Source organism: Diadema antillarum, unplaced genomic scaffold (assembly GCF_040938485.1).
Source record: "Diadema antillarum isolate AM-2024a unplaced genomic scaffold, OU_Dant_1.0 seq00002063_RagTag, whole genome shotgun sequence".
NCBI lineage: Eukaryota > Metazoa > Echinodermata > Echinoidea > Diadematoida > Diadematidae > Diadema > Diadema antillarum.
The window spans coordinates 16,828-30,055 of NW_027272710.1; the positions used below are offsets into that span (position 1 = coordinate 16,828).

General features: G+C 37.5%; 1 protein-coding gene across 1 annotated transcript; it reads right to left on the bottom strand.

The window, feature by feature from the left end:
- Positions 1 to 9,425: 9,425 nt before the first annotated feature.
- Positions 9,426 to 9,971, bottom strand: LOC139713776 (interleukin 17-like protein). Its single transcript, XM_071625478.1, has one exon. The coding sequence runs from the start codon at positions 9,969 to 9,971 to the stop codon at positions 9,426 to 9,428; it is 546 nt and encodes a 181-aa protein (XP_071481579.1).
- Between the last annotated feature and the right edge of the window lie 3,257 nt (positions 9,972 to 13,228).

A 13,228-nucleotide genomic window follows, 5' to 3' on the forward strand; every position in this document is an offset into this window, starting at 1 on the left:
TATTATTAGTATTTTGGCCCTCTACCCCTGACACTTTCACTCTTGATATTTTACCAGTTATATTTTACCTGGCACCAAGTTAGCTTGCATGTATATGTGTGTGTTGATGACCTGTACTTTCACATGCATTCCGCACTATCATAACATGACGGATGTTGTGGTCGGCTGGTTCTTCCTTTGTTAATGTAGTTTAGTATTCTTTGAGTAGACGGAAATGTAAGTTCCCTTCTGTGAAATCAAAACTATGCGGAATTCTCAGAAGTGTTTGATGTCATTGTTACACCACTGACGTATATACTTGTCCGAAGTCCGAAGTTGTAAGTATATACCTTTCTATTTTGGTAGTAACCCACGTGCCTGCCCAATAGTTTTCCTTATTTTAATGTCGTTACTACTCCTTATCTGTTGAGGACTTATCGGTAACGATCATCTAGAAGACATACAAAGCCGTATAAAAGTCACTTTGTTATTTTGCATTCGTTGCTTTTTTTCGCCATTAACTTAGCTTTAATTTATTCGATGAGACGATATTAGATTATAACGATGAACAGGTTTCCCAATTTTTACCAGTTTACGGTGCTGTACTTGGGGCTTCCCTTGTATTCACATCTTTAAAAGTGATATCACCATAATATCACAACAGCATGTAGGCTCAGTTTAGATAATTAATGGTCAGAATCACTGCTGATCAGCAAAGCAAATTGACCTGACTGAAGTGAAGAGTCGAAGGTTTTACAAATTTATTCCACAGGTGGATGATCACGACGGGGAAATAGTTGTTTATAGACAAGACAATTAACGAAGAGAAAGAAGGATATCACTTCTGAACAAAATAGTATGACAATAGCTTATTTGGATAATTAATTCCAAAAATAACTTGATTAATTTTTTGGATCAGTCTACATTATTTTGATCATGCCACGGGAGGAAAAAATGACAGTCTAGTGAACTTGGCGGAAATACGAAAATCCGGCGGACCTTGTTCTATCGCACCTCCGTGTGACAACAAAATGCCAAGGTCTCACACCCAGAAGACATCTAGATTGTAAATGTACAATGCACCATACATAAAATGTATCAATCAAACAATACACATACAGCGTCTCCGTTCAACCTCAGCAATTCAGGTGTTGTCATTCTCCAATGATTCATCCAACATATCGCTTTTCCTTAGGTCACTCATTATGAAGCTTTTCATGTGAAAGATCGTATTCAAGACCTTTTGTCAGCTGTTTGCTGTCTAATCATCCATACTGTATCTATCTCTTTTGGAATAGTCATAGCGTTGCCACATATTAAAACACACTGTGATTCACAGTGTGAAACACAGTGTGTTATCTCACACTATGGTTACCTGCGAAATTGGACGTAGGGTAATGCTGTGTTATTATCACACTGTGGAAAATCTCAGTATTTCATACTGAGGCATATAGTATGTCATAGTGAGGCATCCCATACTGTGTTATCTTCCACAGTGTCTCATACTGTGTTATCTACCACAGTCTTTCACTCTGTGTTAGCAAACACAGTCAAAAAAAAATCTAAGACAATCAATAGCCATAATAAAATGTATCATAATTTACCCAACAGGCGAGTGATGAATTTCAGGACAACATGTTCCCTCCTATATAACCTGTCCTTCTCGTAATAGTAACCTCAAGCAACTTATACGGCCTATTACCATTGTAGTCCTAAATAAATCTATAACAGTCATCCCATTCCTACTTAGACATCGGGTGTATCAATATATCATATGCCATCTATTCGTAATGCATTAAGGCATGGTTCTCAAATAGACAATACTTTACTATCAAGAAATGAAGTTACACTTTCATAACAAAATTTATAACATTTGGAATATTATAACATTATTAGACAATCTTTGATAAAGTTCAAAGTAAAGACTTATCATAAATACCCTGAAATTAGAAGTATTTATTAGGAATTTTCTAACATTTTGATTGCATTTAATGAATATTTATGAGCTTTATGACATTTTGTGCCATAGTGTTACCACAGGAGCACCACAGGATACTATAGGAACCACAGAAATACCACACGCGAAGTGTCACATACTGTACCTCATCACTCCCACTTAATAGGTTAAATACTGTTTAAATTCATTGTTATAATCATGCTGCAACATATGTGACACGTTCAGTGGTTAGTTTGTGGTAAACTGTAGTTCATGATGAGTCACTGTGTGACTTTTGGGTGACAAACCACATAATCTAGAATTTCGCACTGTGTCAATTCGGTGGACATAATATTCCCACATACTGCAATGTGTCACACAATTCGGTTGTGTGTGTGTGTGTGTTGCAAGCGCTGTAGCAACTGTGATTACTATGTGACTTTCGGTGAAGAACATCATACACTAGAATTCCACACTGTGGCAACTCTGTTGGCACACAAATTTTACATACAGTATGTGACTCACTGTGGTTATTATATGGTAAGCTGTGGTAACTGTGATTTCTATCAGATTTAGCATGTGGTAAGTCACATAGTTTAAAAACACACTGTGCTCTTACGTGAACACATCTTTCCTACAGAATGAAATATGAAACACACTGTGACTATCATGTGGTAGCTGTAGTAACTCTATACTACTATCTGGCTATATAGGAGATAAACCACATAGTATATCGTTTCACACTGTGACATCACTGTGGGGGCGTTATTCCCATAGAATGCAATATGTGACACACTGTGACTATCATGTGGTAACTGCATGTCACATATGATAAGTATGTGCTTAACCACGTAGTCTGAAAATTCATACTATGACAACTCTATGAACACACCATGCCCACATACTGCAGCATATGACACACTGTTACCATTATGTGGTAAGCTGTGGTAACTGTGTATATCTATGTAAGTTATAAGTGGTGAACCACGTAGTTTTCAATTTGAGACTGTGGCAACACTGTGAACACAATGTATTCACACATTTTACACATCGTTAACTATGTGAACACAGTGTGGTAGTACTGTGTTTGTTCCATAAGTTCATGGCTCACGTTCTCTTCGATATTTCATCTGCTTGTCGACAAGGTCCTCTCAATCTAGTTGCACATCACTGTCAAGTGTCCATAATTTGCACAGGAATATTTGATTAGTGAGGGGCAAAAGTTATGAAACTTCTTTTCTCAAGTTGTAGCAGTTGGGCAGAAATCAAGCTGTGGCGCCTTCAGTTAGGAGTCTATTGAAGTAATGATTAAATGTAAGCACAAGGTGCAAAGTTCATTTCTAAGACGTAGCATTTTTTTTTTGTATTATTGTTCCCCTGCATTAGAACGAAAACACCATGGCGGAAGAAATCACAGTACAAACTGGACGTCAAGCTATTACGATCATTTCTGATAAATCCTTTAAGGGAGAAGATTAAAGTCAACATCATTTCATACTTGTGTGTTTGGAACACCGAGTTACAAATTGCTAATATTTCAAATGCATTTATCACTTCGGAATTAGCCCTATTCAATTACTGAATTCTCATTTTCGAGTAAATGGCAGAGATAAACAGTTCTATATAATAACTGTAAGTCTTGAAATGAAACCACAACCAAAATAAGATACTCCGTCCCTACGAAGGACCAACTTTTCGAAACTATCGTCCAGTGATAGATATTTAAGAATAGTTTGTTGTTTTTTTTTAATAATGATCATCCAGGGGGGGGGGGGAATTTCATGAAACATTTTGTCCGACAAAGTTGTCAGACAAATTTGCTCTCAGCCAATCAGATGTAAGGATTTCAGTAGCTTGTAACAGTTTGTCAGAAAAATATCCGACCAAAACGCTTAATGAAATTCCCCCAGCTCATACCGCTCAATTTTTTCTTTTTTTTAACGGAAACAAGGTATTCCGTTACGTCATTTTAATGTTTCTTTCACGATTTTTTCTTAACGAGTTGGAATTATCTTCCTTTTTTTGTGATGCGCGTTTGTTTCAGGCTCTGGCTGTGTACACGCAGGTAACGTTATTTTTTTTTCTGTGTATGTGTGTGTGTTACTTGCGTTACATGTGTGTTACTTGCGTTACATGTTGGGTGTGTGTGTGTGTCTGTGTGTGTGTCTGTGTGTGTGTGTTATTTCAAGTATGCCTAACTGATTACATTAAAATTATGTTGAATAATGTATGTACAATTGTATGTGCTTGGTCTGAGAGATAAGAAAAAGAAAAACAGTTGACTCACTTCTCTTCTCACTGAGCCAACACCCTAAATCCTACACATATTCGTTGAAATAATATAACCACACACACGCACACACACACACTCACACATACATTCATATAACTTAATGCACACCCGTGCAACAACACGATCAAGTACATCCACATCAGATCTACGTAGCCACACTCAAACTCTTACGCACACGTACAAATGTGAAAACAGAAAATGATACCGGTCACTTGTGGTTAAGCGCCGGGTTACTAAGCAAGTCGGCGAACAGACGTCAATCTGTATTCGATACAATATAGATAAATGCATGTATGCATATGATTTATATACATGAGGAGTTTGTTCGCAAAAACCGATAAGTCCATTTTTTTTAAGATTTTGAATTACGGTCTATGTCATAAAGTACAAAATAATACATTTTATATGATGTATTAGTCACTACATATACAGGTACATTTTTGAAGTTATGGTCAAAAGAAACATTCATTTTATAATTCTCTTTATTTTTCTTGACCTTTAATCGCAAATATCTCCATTTGGCAAATATGGACTTATCGGTTCTTGCGAACAAAAACTCTAAGTATTTGTAAGCTCTTTGGGAAGTCAATAATGTGCTCAGACACGATACATGATTCTTTATGCGTTTTATTGAGCTCAATAGATTAGTGCCCTTTTTAGTAGGTACATGCAAGCACAACATGTGCGCACAATCTTGAGAAGTACAGTTTCCCGCCCTATGAGGAAACGGAAATTAAACGTCTAACCATATCTAAACGGTTTATTGCCACTTGGTCTATTCCCACTTGGTCTAATCACCAGTTGGGCTAACACCATTCGGGCTAAGCCCATTTGGTCCACTTCTCACTTGGTCTGCTTGCCACATGGTCTAATAACCAGTTGGTCCACTGACCACCAGGGCTAATTGTCACTTTGTCTAATTCCCATTTCGTCTAATTGCCACTTGGTTTAATGTATTTTTTTGCCACTAGGTCCAATTGCACTTGGTCTAATATCAGTTCGTCTAATGTTCAGTTGGTCTAACACCATTTGGTCTCTTGCCAGTTGGTAATTTCCCAGTTGGTCTAATAACCAGTTGGTCTAATATCCACTTGGGCTAATTCTCACTTGGTTTATTTTACACTTAGTCTATTTTCATTTAGTCTAATAGCCACTTGGTCTAATTGCCAGTTCGTCTAATCATCATTTGGTCTAATTCCCACTTTGGCTAATGACCAGTTGGTCTAATGACCAGTTGGGCTACCACAGACTCTAGGCTACTGAGTCTAGGTGTCGATTAATATGGTAATTAAGTTGGCTCAAACACAGATTTAAATTTTAAGGGCAATATTGCGTAAGAAGGTGGAATGGTTAATCATCTTTTTTCGTGAAAGGGTCCGGGTGAAAGCCCACAATTTAAATGCGTGTATTAATTGGCCTTGAATTACTTACTTTTATTCATTCATTTTTTTTTTTTAATGTTTAGTAGTAGCCCTGCAGCAAATCTTTACTGAGGAGTGAGGGGAGGGGGATGATCAGCGATAGTCACCATCACCACAATAACAAGCGCATAACTGAACCGGCGGAGCCTTGGGGGGGGGGGGGGGGGGAGAAAAACTTGGTGCCGCCCGCCCCCCCCCCCCCCCACACACACACTCACACTTTACAGGGATCGAATGTCCCACTCTTTTGCATGAAATGTAAAGTGGGAGGAAAGTGGCAGCAAAAATATGAAATATGAAATATGTTTTGTTTTGTTTTTTTTTTTTTTTTTGCTTGTCAGATGACTTTCGGTGGAAAATCAGACCTTAAAAGTATGAAGACCTTTTTTTGTTTTTGAAATGTCTGTGCGAGGGAGCGGAGCAACCGAGCGGGGGTAGATTTTGGGAGAGGGGTATCCCCCCACACGAGGAAGATTTTGCATTTCCAGACCTGAAATTCAGCGATCTGGTGCACACTATTGGTGAAATTTTGGATTTTTTTCCTGAAAAAAAATAAGTAAGAAAATGAAATATTAATATATCATTGAATGACTTAATTTATCATTGAATGACTAAATCGTGGTATTTCAGCTCTTGCTCCGCCTGTGTGACATTACTGTGAAGGCCTACTAATCAGTGGGGCCTATCACCGGCGTAGCAAGGATTTGATCTTAGGGGGAGCGGTTATATGCGAGGGAGCGAAGCAAGCGATGGGGGGGGGGGAGGTGTGGGAGGGGGATTCCCCCTCCCAAGGTGAGAACTTTTTGCATTTTGATGTTGTAAATGGTGCAATTTGATGTATTTTTTGCGTGTTTTATCGACTTCAAACAATCCCCCATGTTTAAGGTAGCAGCACATTTTGATGTAGGTTATTAGCGAACATTTTGCCTATAAAATTGTGTCATCTGAATAAATGTTTTGTATTAATTATGTTACACTGAACATCATAAACGCGACCGAGCCCGAGCGAGCGGAGGGAGCGAGAGGTGGGGGTTGGAGGGAGATGTCCCCCCTCCCACGGTGAGAATTTTTTGCATTTTGATGATGAACATGGTGCAATTTGATGCATGTTTTTGCGCGTATTGTCGACTTGAAACGGTCCCACTTGTTTGAGGTAGCAATATAACTGACAATTCCGGTTTCCTTTTTATTGGGACGCACTGTATATTTACGCCTGTGGTTCCGTCGAAAACAATTTATAAAGCGCAATTATTTGGATGCTCTGAAATACAAGTTTTATAGACAGATTTTTTTTTAAAATCCCTGGTGTGGGAGGGCTCCCGCACCCTCCCCCCGCTCAAGTCTGCAATGATCAGTCTTGTATTAGGTTTCTGTATCACAAGATGGCTGTATTAAAGATAAAAACACACGCATGTGTGTATATCATAGAGTTGTATGATATATAACGGTTGTTAACACTTCCTTTTTTAAATCCATGGTTCATGTTTCTTATTTTAGACCAAGTGGCATTAGACTAAGTGAGAATTAGACGAAATGGAAATTAGACCAAGTGAAGATTTGCCCAAGTGTTAATTAGACTAAGTGGTAATTAGACCAAATGACAATTAGACGAAATGGAAATTGGACTAAGTGATATGTAGACCAAGTGGTAATAGCCGAAATGGGTGTAGCCCAAATGAATATTAGACTAAATGGCATGTAGACGAAGTGAATATTACACCATGTGGAAATTAGACGAAGTGGAAATTAGACGTAGTGGCAATTAGCCGGAGTGGAAATTAGACCAAGTGGTGTTAGACTAACTGAGAATTAGACTAAGTGGTATTAGCCGAACTGGATATTAGACCAAGTGGAAATTAGACGAAATGGTAAATAGACGAAGTGGTTGTAGCCGAATAGGGTTTATCCCGAATGGTGTTAGCCCACCTGGTTATGAGACCAAGTGGTAATAGCCCAAATGATAATTTACCAATCTAAACACCCTTTACAGTCATTATATAGGTTAATTTTTTTTTCCACGGTTTCATATTCCAGAAGTTTACATCTGACTTAAAATGTGACACAAAACACACACACACACACACACACACACACACACATATTACTTTTTCGAAACTCCATCTACTTTTTGAGTCATTACAATATACAAAACAGTAAAATACATAATATTACAGTCAGTTTATTGTACAGAGGCTAATACATACATTAACACATAAATAGGTGGGTTATGATACGTATAAATAAATATATGAATATATATAACTGCACACTTTAATAGGAATACAGCTTTTCTTCCAGAAGGTAACAACATTATGCCACATAGTGGATACATGTAATGCATGACGTCACACTTGACTTGTTTTCCCGTACTCAAACATTGAGTAATAGAGCCTACATTTCTGTTACAGGCTTCGCAAATTACAATATACAGAGAACTCAAAAAGTAACAAACACACACAGAGATCACGTCCTAATGACACATACAAATGCAGGTTGGAAACTGTCAAAAACTAGAATGATGATTAGATTGAAATTTGAACATTATGTGTTTAAAGAGAAAGAGAACTGATTGATCCATTATGCTAACACAGTAGTAGAAGTGGGTCTTAAGCGTCTAACAGTATCCTCCTAACAAGTTGAAAGGACAAGATCACTTTCCTAGACATGTGGATAAAGTGAATGCAGCAATATTAGAACACATCAGCGAGAGGTTGAGGACAATTTGGACAACCCGTTCAAAAGTTTTGAATTTTTGAAGTTTTTGCTAAGTCACTGCTTGATAAGATTACTGCTTGTGATGTCACATGTATAATTATAACGATGTAAATAAAATATAAAGACAATTCAACATATTTTCACTTTCTCGAATGATATAAGAACGCTTGACTTGCCTCTGTCAAAAGGCAGGGGGAATAATATTACCCTTAACATACATCAGTGACAGATTGAGGAAATGTGCACTTTATTCAAAAAAACTCAAAGTTTTTGTGAAATTCCATTTACATCTTCCTTATATCGATGTATGCTTGTGACATCATACACAGTAGTAGACTTCTTTCTTATCCGGCAGTGACTGCACAGATGATTTAAAAATGCATAACTTTTGAACGGATCGTACGATTTTCCCCAAACTTTCACTAATGTGTTCTAATGATATTGCTGCATTTACTTAATCCACATGTATATAAAGGTGAACTTGTTGTTTAAGAAAAAAATACTATAACACAAGAGATACATTGCAATTTTACATAACAAATCATCTTGAAAAAACAACAACAATCTACAATATAATTTCTACCTCTCGTTTTAATGAAAAAGACAATTAATCATGAACTTCGAATCATCTATCTAACTACCGCTGCAGCTGTAATTGTTTTTAAGTCAAATTAAATTCTACCTTTTCCTTTTCGAATGTAATCGTCGCTAATTTCAGATTTTCTGAATTTCCACTTTCCGTTATAACGTATAAATCAAAAATATTCATCGATTTGCTATGTAATCATCGTCAAAAATGAACGGAGAAAGTCGATCAGCGTCATTTATACAAACAAACTTCTTGCTCATTTACATAAAAGCCTAATTACATAAGTTAATAATAAATAATTTTTAGAAAGAAATATCTTAACAACAATTCAGTTTTAGTTAGAGCTAGATGGCTCTTGTAGAGCACAAGGTGTAAGGCAAGACTGGAGTTTAGCACATCTTACAAGAATACAGTAAAAATATTTGAACAGTCAATACTGAATACATTGGAGCAAGAACTCAAGACATGGATATTTCACCAACAGCTGGCCTCTTATGCTCGCCTCATGCGCATACAGGCACATGACACAGGGACTTGAAGGGTCCTCTGCTCGTACCGGAAGTGGCCATCCACACACTGGGTCTTCTGAAGGACTTTCATGTTGTACATCACAGGTTGACATCGAAGGTTTGGATCCACTTGGTGTGTGTAAGGATCCAGACATGCAGAACACTGGCACTGAGCCATAGTGATCACCATCGGGATACGGTCGGCATCGAAGCATTCCACGTAGGTCCATGGACACGAGCCGTCCTGGTTCACGATCTCCGGACTTCCAGCGTTTGGTTTCGCTCCTACGGGGCAGTTCTGCGGGCTGGAGACGCCATCAAATGGACAGCTCGACGTGTGGGCCAAGCCCATATCACTGGTCGACAGGTTGAAACTTTGTACGGCGAATGCTGCCGCTTTGGGATAGAAAAGATTAGAGTTCAGTTCTCGTCGATGGGAATCAGCTGCGTCTATTGGCAGACATGCCTGAGAGGTGCTTGGGACTGGTGACGATGTGACGGTCTGGATGATAGCTGCTGCTGCTGCCATCGACGTAAAAAGAAGTAGGGTCTGATGAGGCAAAATGATAAGAAATAGGTAAATGCTACGTCCATACGGCCATATGGATAAAATTTTGTCAAAATAATTGCTAATTTCAATGCAGAAAACATGATAAGTGGAAAACAGCTTCAATACTATTCGCATTTCAACTAGTAACGGAGTTTCAATGCAAATAGGTAATCATTTAAATGGAATACTTAATTACGATAAATCTTGTCCTTTTGTTTCTTGATATAGACAAATTACACACGACTTTTGCAGAAATACATTAACCTGCATTAGTTGACAAATGCAAAATAAATTGAATCTAGTACATAGGGTACACCGCGACAAAATTTTCGAGTGTTTGCTAGATGAAAGACGAGCGCAGGCAGTCAACTGAAATACCATGCGGAATTGTAATTGCAACGATACCAACTGTCAATGTCAGGTGTGATGGTAAGATAGTCATAATGGCACGACTCTTCTTGAATGTCAAACTAAAGTGGTGGTAGGACTCACATTCATTCTGAGCGTGGTGTTGAAGTCCTCTTGTTTCTTGCAGTGTAACGTGCTTTTCCAATTGAGCCGTTTTACACGAGTCCTCTCCACGCAGCAAGTTGACGTTGAGGTATCTTCCAGGCAAGAAATGCTCGGTGATGTTCACTGGATGCTCTAGCATACAGGATTAAGATGATGGAGAAAACACCACACTGACCAGTTTTATACCATCAGCTTACCGGATAGAGATTGTGTCACCTTTATGAACACGGAAGGTATCTTTACAGTACTTCCCACTTTTTTCCTGCTATCTTAGACAATCATTTGTGCTGTTTAAACAAAGGCCTATCGTCTGTACAACCTGTTCAAATATGAGACCTCTCCATGGACAAGGGAATTCCCTGGAGATGGCGCTATAATTACATTTTGTACATGAAATTATAGAGCCAGAAATAGCCTTCTTAAATACACTTACTGTTCCACTTAAAAAAAAATAACAAATTGGATATTTTTCTAATGATCTACTCCTTGCCTTGGAACTGACCAAAGTACTATCAAACAAAAATATTCATTGCAAGAATGCTGAATACAAATTCTGAAGTCATTATTTGATGACGCAGATCTCTGGTGAAATTTTTTAGATAGAGAGAATCCCTGACATAATTTAAACAGTTTGTAACTCTAAATGACCTGTCACTCGACAGGGTTATGTTTCTGAAACAACATTTATGAGAGAAACCCAAACTCACGGTTAAAGATACTGATGCAAAAGGGAAATTAAGAGTCCAGGAAAATTTATCAGCGGGAATATTTTCTGTTTTGCAGTAGGAAAACCAAAGCCGTACAAACGGAAGCAAGGCCAATTTGGTTTATACAAAGACGGATATCTTATTGATAACTTATTAATATATCAAGAAAACAAGGAAATATGAGAATCTGACTTTTTGTGGAGAAAAGCATAGTGAATGATGAATAGCAACTAAGATGTGAAGAAGTCGACATAGCCCTCTCCCCCTAGAAAAGGACATGTAAGGTAGAGTCTGGCCCTCCCCCTCTTTCCGGTTTCGCCACCCTTTTTGAGAATTGCTACGCTTGACACACATATTTGACACCTGAAAGGTGTTCGCACTGATAAATTCAAGCATATCAACAGTTTGAACACATTGTGAATCATCAATTCATAGGTGCGAATCATTAATTGACGGTGTGGAACAAAACATTAATAGTGAGTACCCTTTGAAAAACCACACCACAGTGTGAAATAATCTCCAGACTGTTACATTAAAATAGACTTTGTGGACAGTGTGAACGCACTGTGGGACACTACGTTCTTTTCAGTAGGGAAGGACAACGTGTTATCTGCCATCTTTAACCAAGACATCGAAAGGATAATATCGAGTCATATTCAATAGCGACATATCTACTTCACTCTGTTTCTATTCTCTACCGAGAACATGCATATAAACCTTAACATCAAATGAGGTAAATACATCGGCATATCTTCCTTCAATTTCTGACACAAGTTTTCTGATACTATGATCAAGGGAAAGTCGCTGCGATAGAACAATTACTTCTGTAATGTAAAGCCATTACGTGCAAGTCATTTTCCAATGTAAAGAAAAAGGAGAAAAAGCCTCCTTCATTGATCTTAACCTTTTCCACTTTTCAAAAAGAAATAATATTTTGTTTAATATCTTCTTAAAGAAAATAATCTATTGATATGCTTCAGTATAACGTCACTGCAAAAGTGTATAATTGTGCAAATATCTTTTATCTCTATTGCTTGAAATCTTCGGCATTTTGAATTATAACAAAGTTGTTTATTTTGGTATACATCTCACGCCAATATTATTCTGTATTTAGGTGAAAAAGAATGAACATTAACAATTCCGTTGTCTCGTTTATGAGATTGGCCATTTCTAATCATAAAAATTGTTCTTCATTATATCAATATAATGATAATAACAATTTCAAACCAAAACACAAACACGAACAAAATCATATCAATCATTATACTTTATTTTCACGAAATATATTGAGTTGAAATATATTTCTTTAAAGTAGCTTTAAAAGAAAACAGAGATGTTCGTGACTTTAGGGAGTCGGGTAAAGCATTCCATGTATCAGGTCCGTGACGCCTCACTGACCTGTGAGCTATAAGAGATTTTGGATTATGTAGACGAAAATCTGTTGAGCGTCTTGTATTGTACGAATGAATGTAAGCATTGTAATAAAAAAAAAGTTTTGAAAGGACTGTAGTGACAAATTGTGCGTCTACTTAAACATAAATACAGAAGTTTGAAAGTTATGTGTAACATCAATTTAATGGTATTCACTTCCTCTTAAACAAAACCTGATTCAAAACTGTTTGATACAATGAAACAACACTTGCAATAGACGTAAAGCTTTACCAACGAAAATGGCATTTCTTTTAATAACATTAGTATTTCTTCTCTCTACCCCTGTCACTTTCGCGCTTGATATTTTACCAGTTATTTTTTTACCTGACACCAAGTTGGATTGCATGAATACGTGTGCGTTGATGACCTGTACTTTCACATGCATTCCGCACTATTATAAATTACGGATGTTGTGGTAGATTTCCTCTTCGTTTGTTGTATTGTTAAGTATTCTTTGAGTAGACGGAAATGGAACTTCCCTTCTGCGAAATCAAAATTCTGCGGGATTCTCCGAAGTGTCTGATGTCATTGTTACACTGCTGACGTATATTATAGTTGTCCGAAGTCTGAAGTTGTAAGTATATC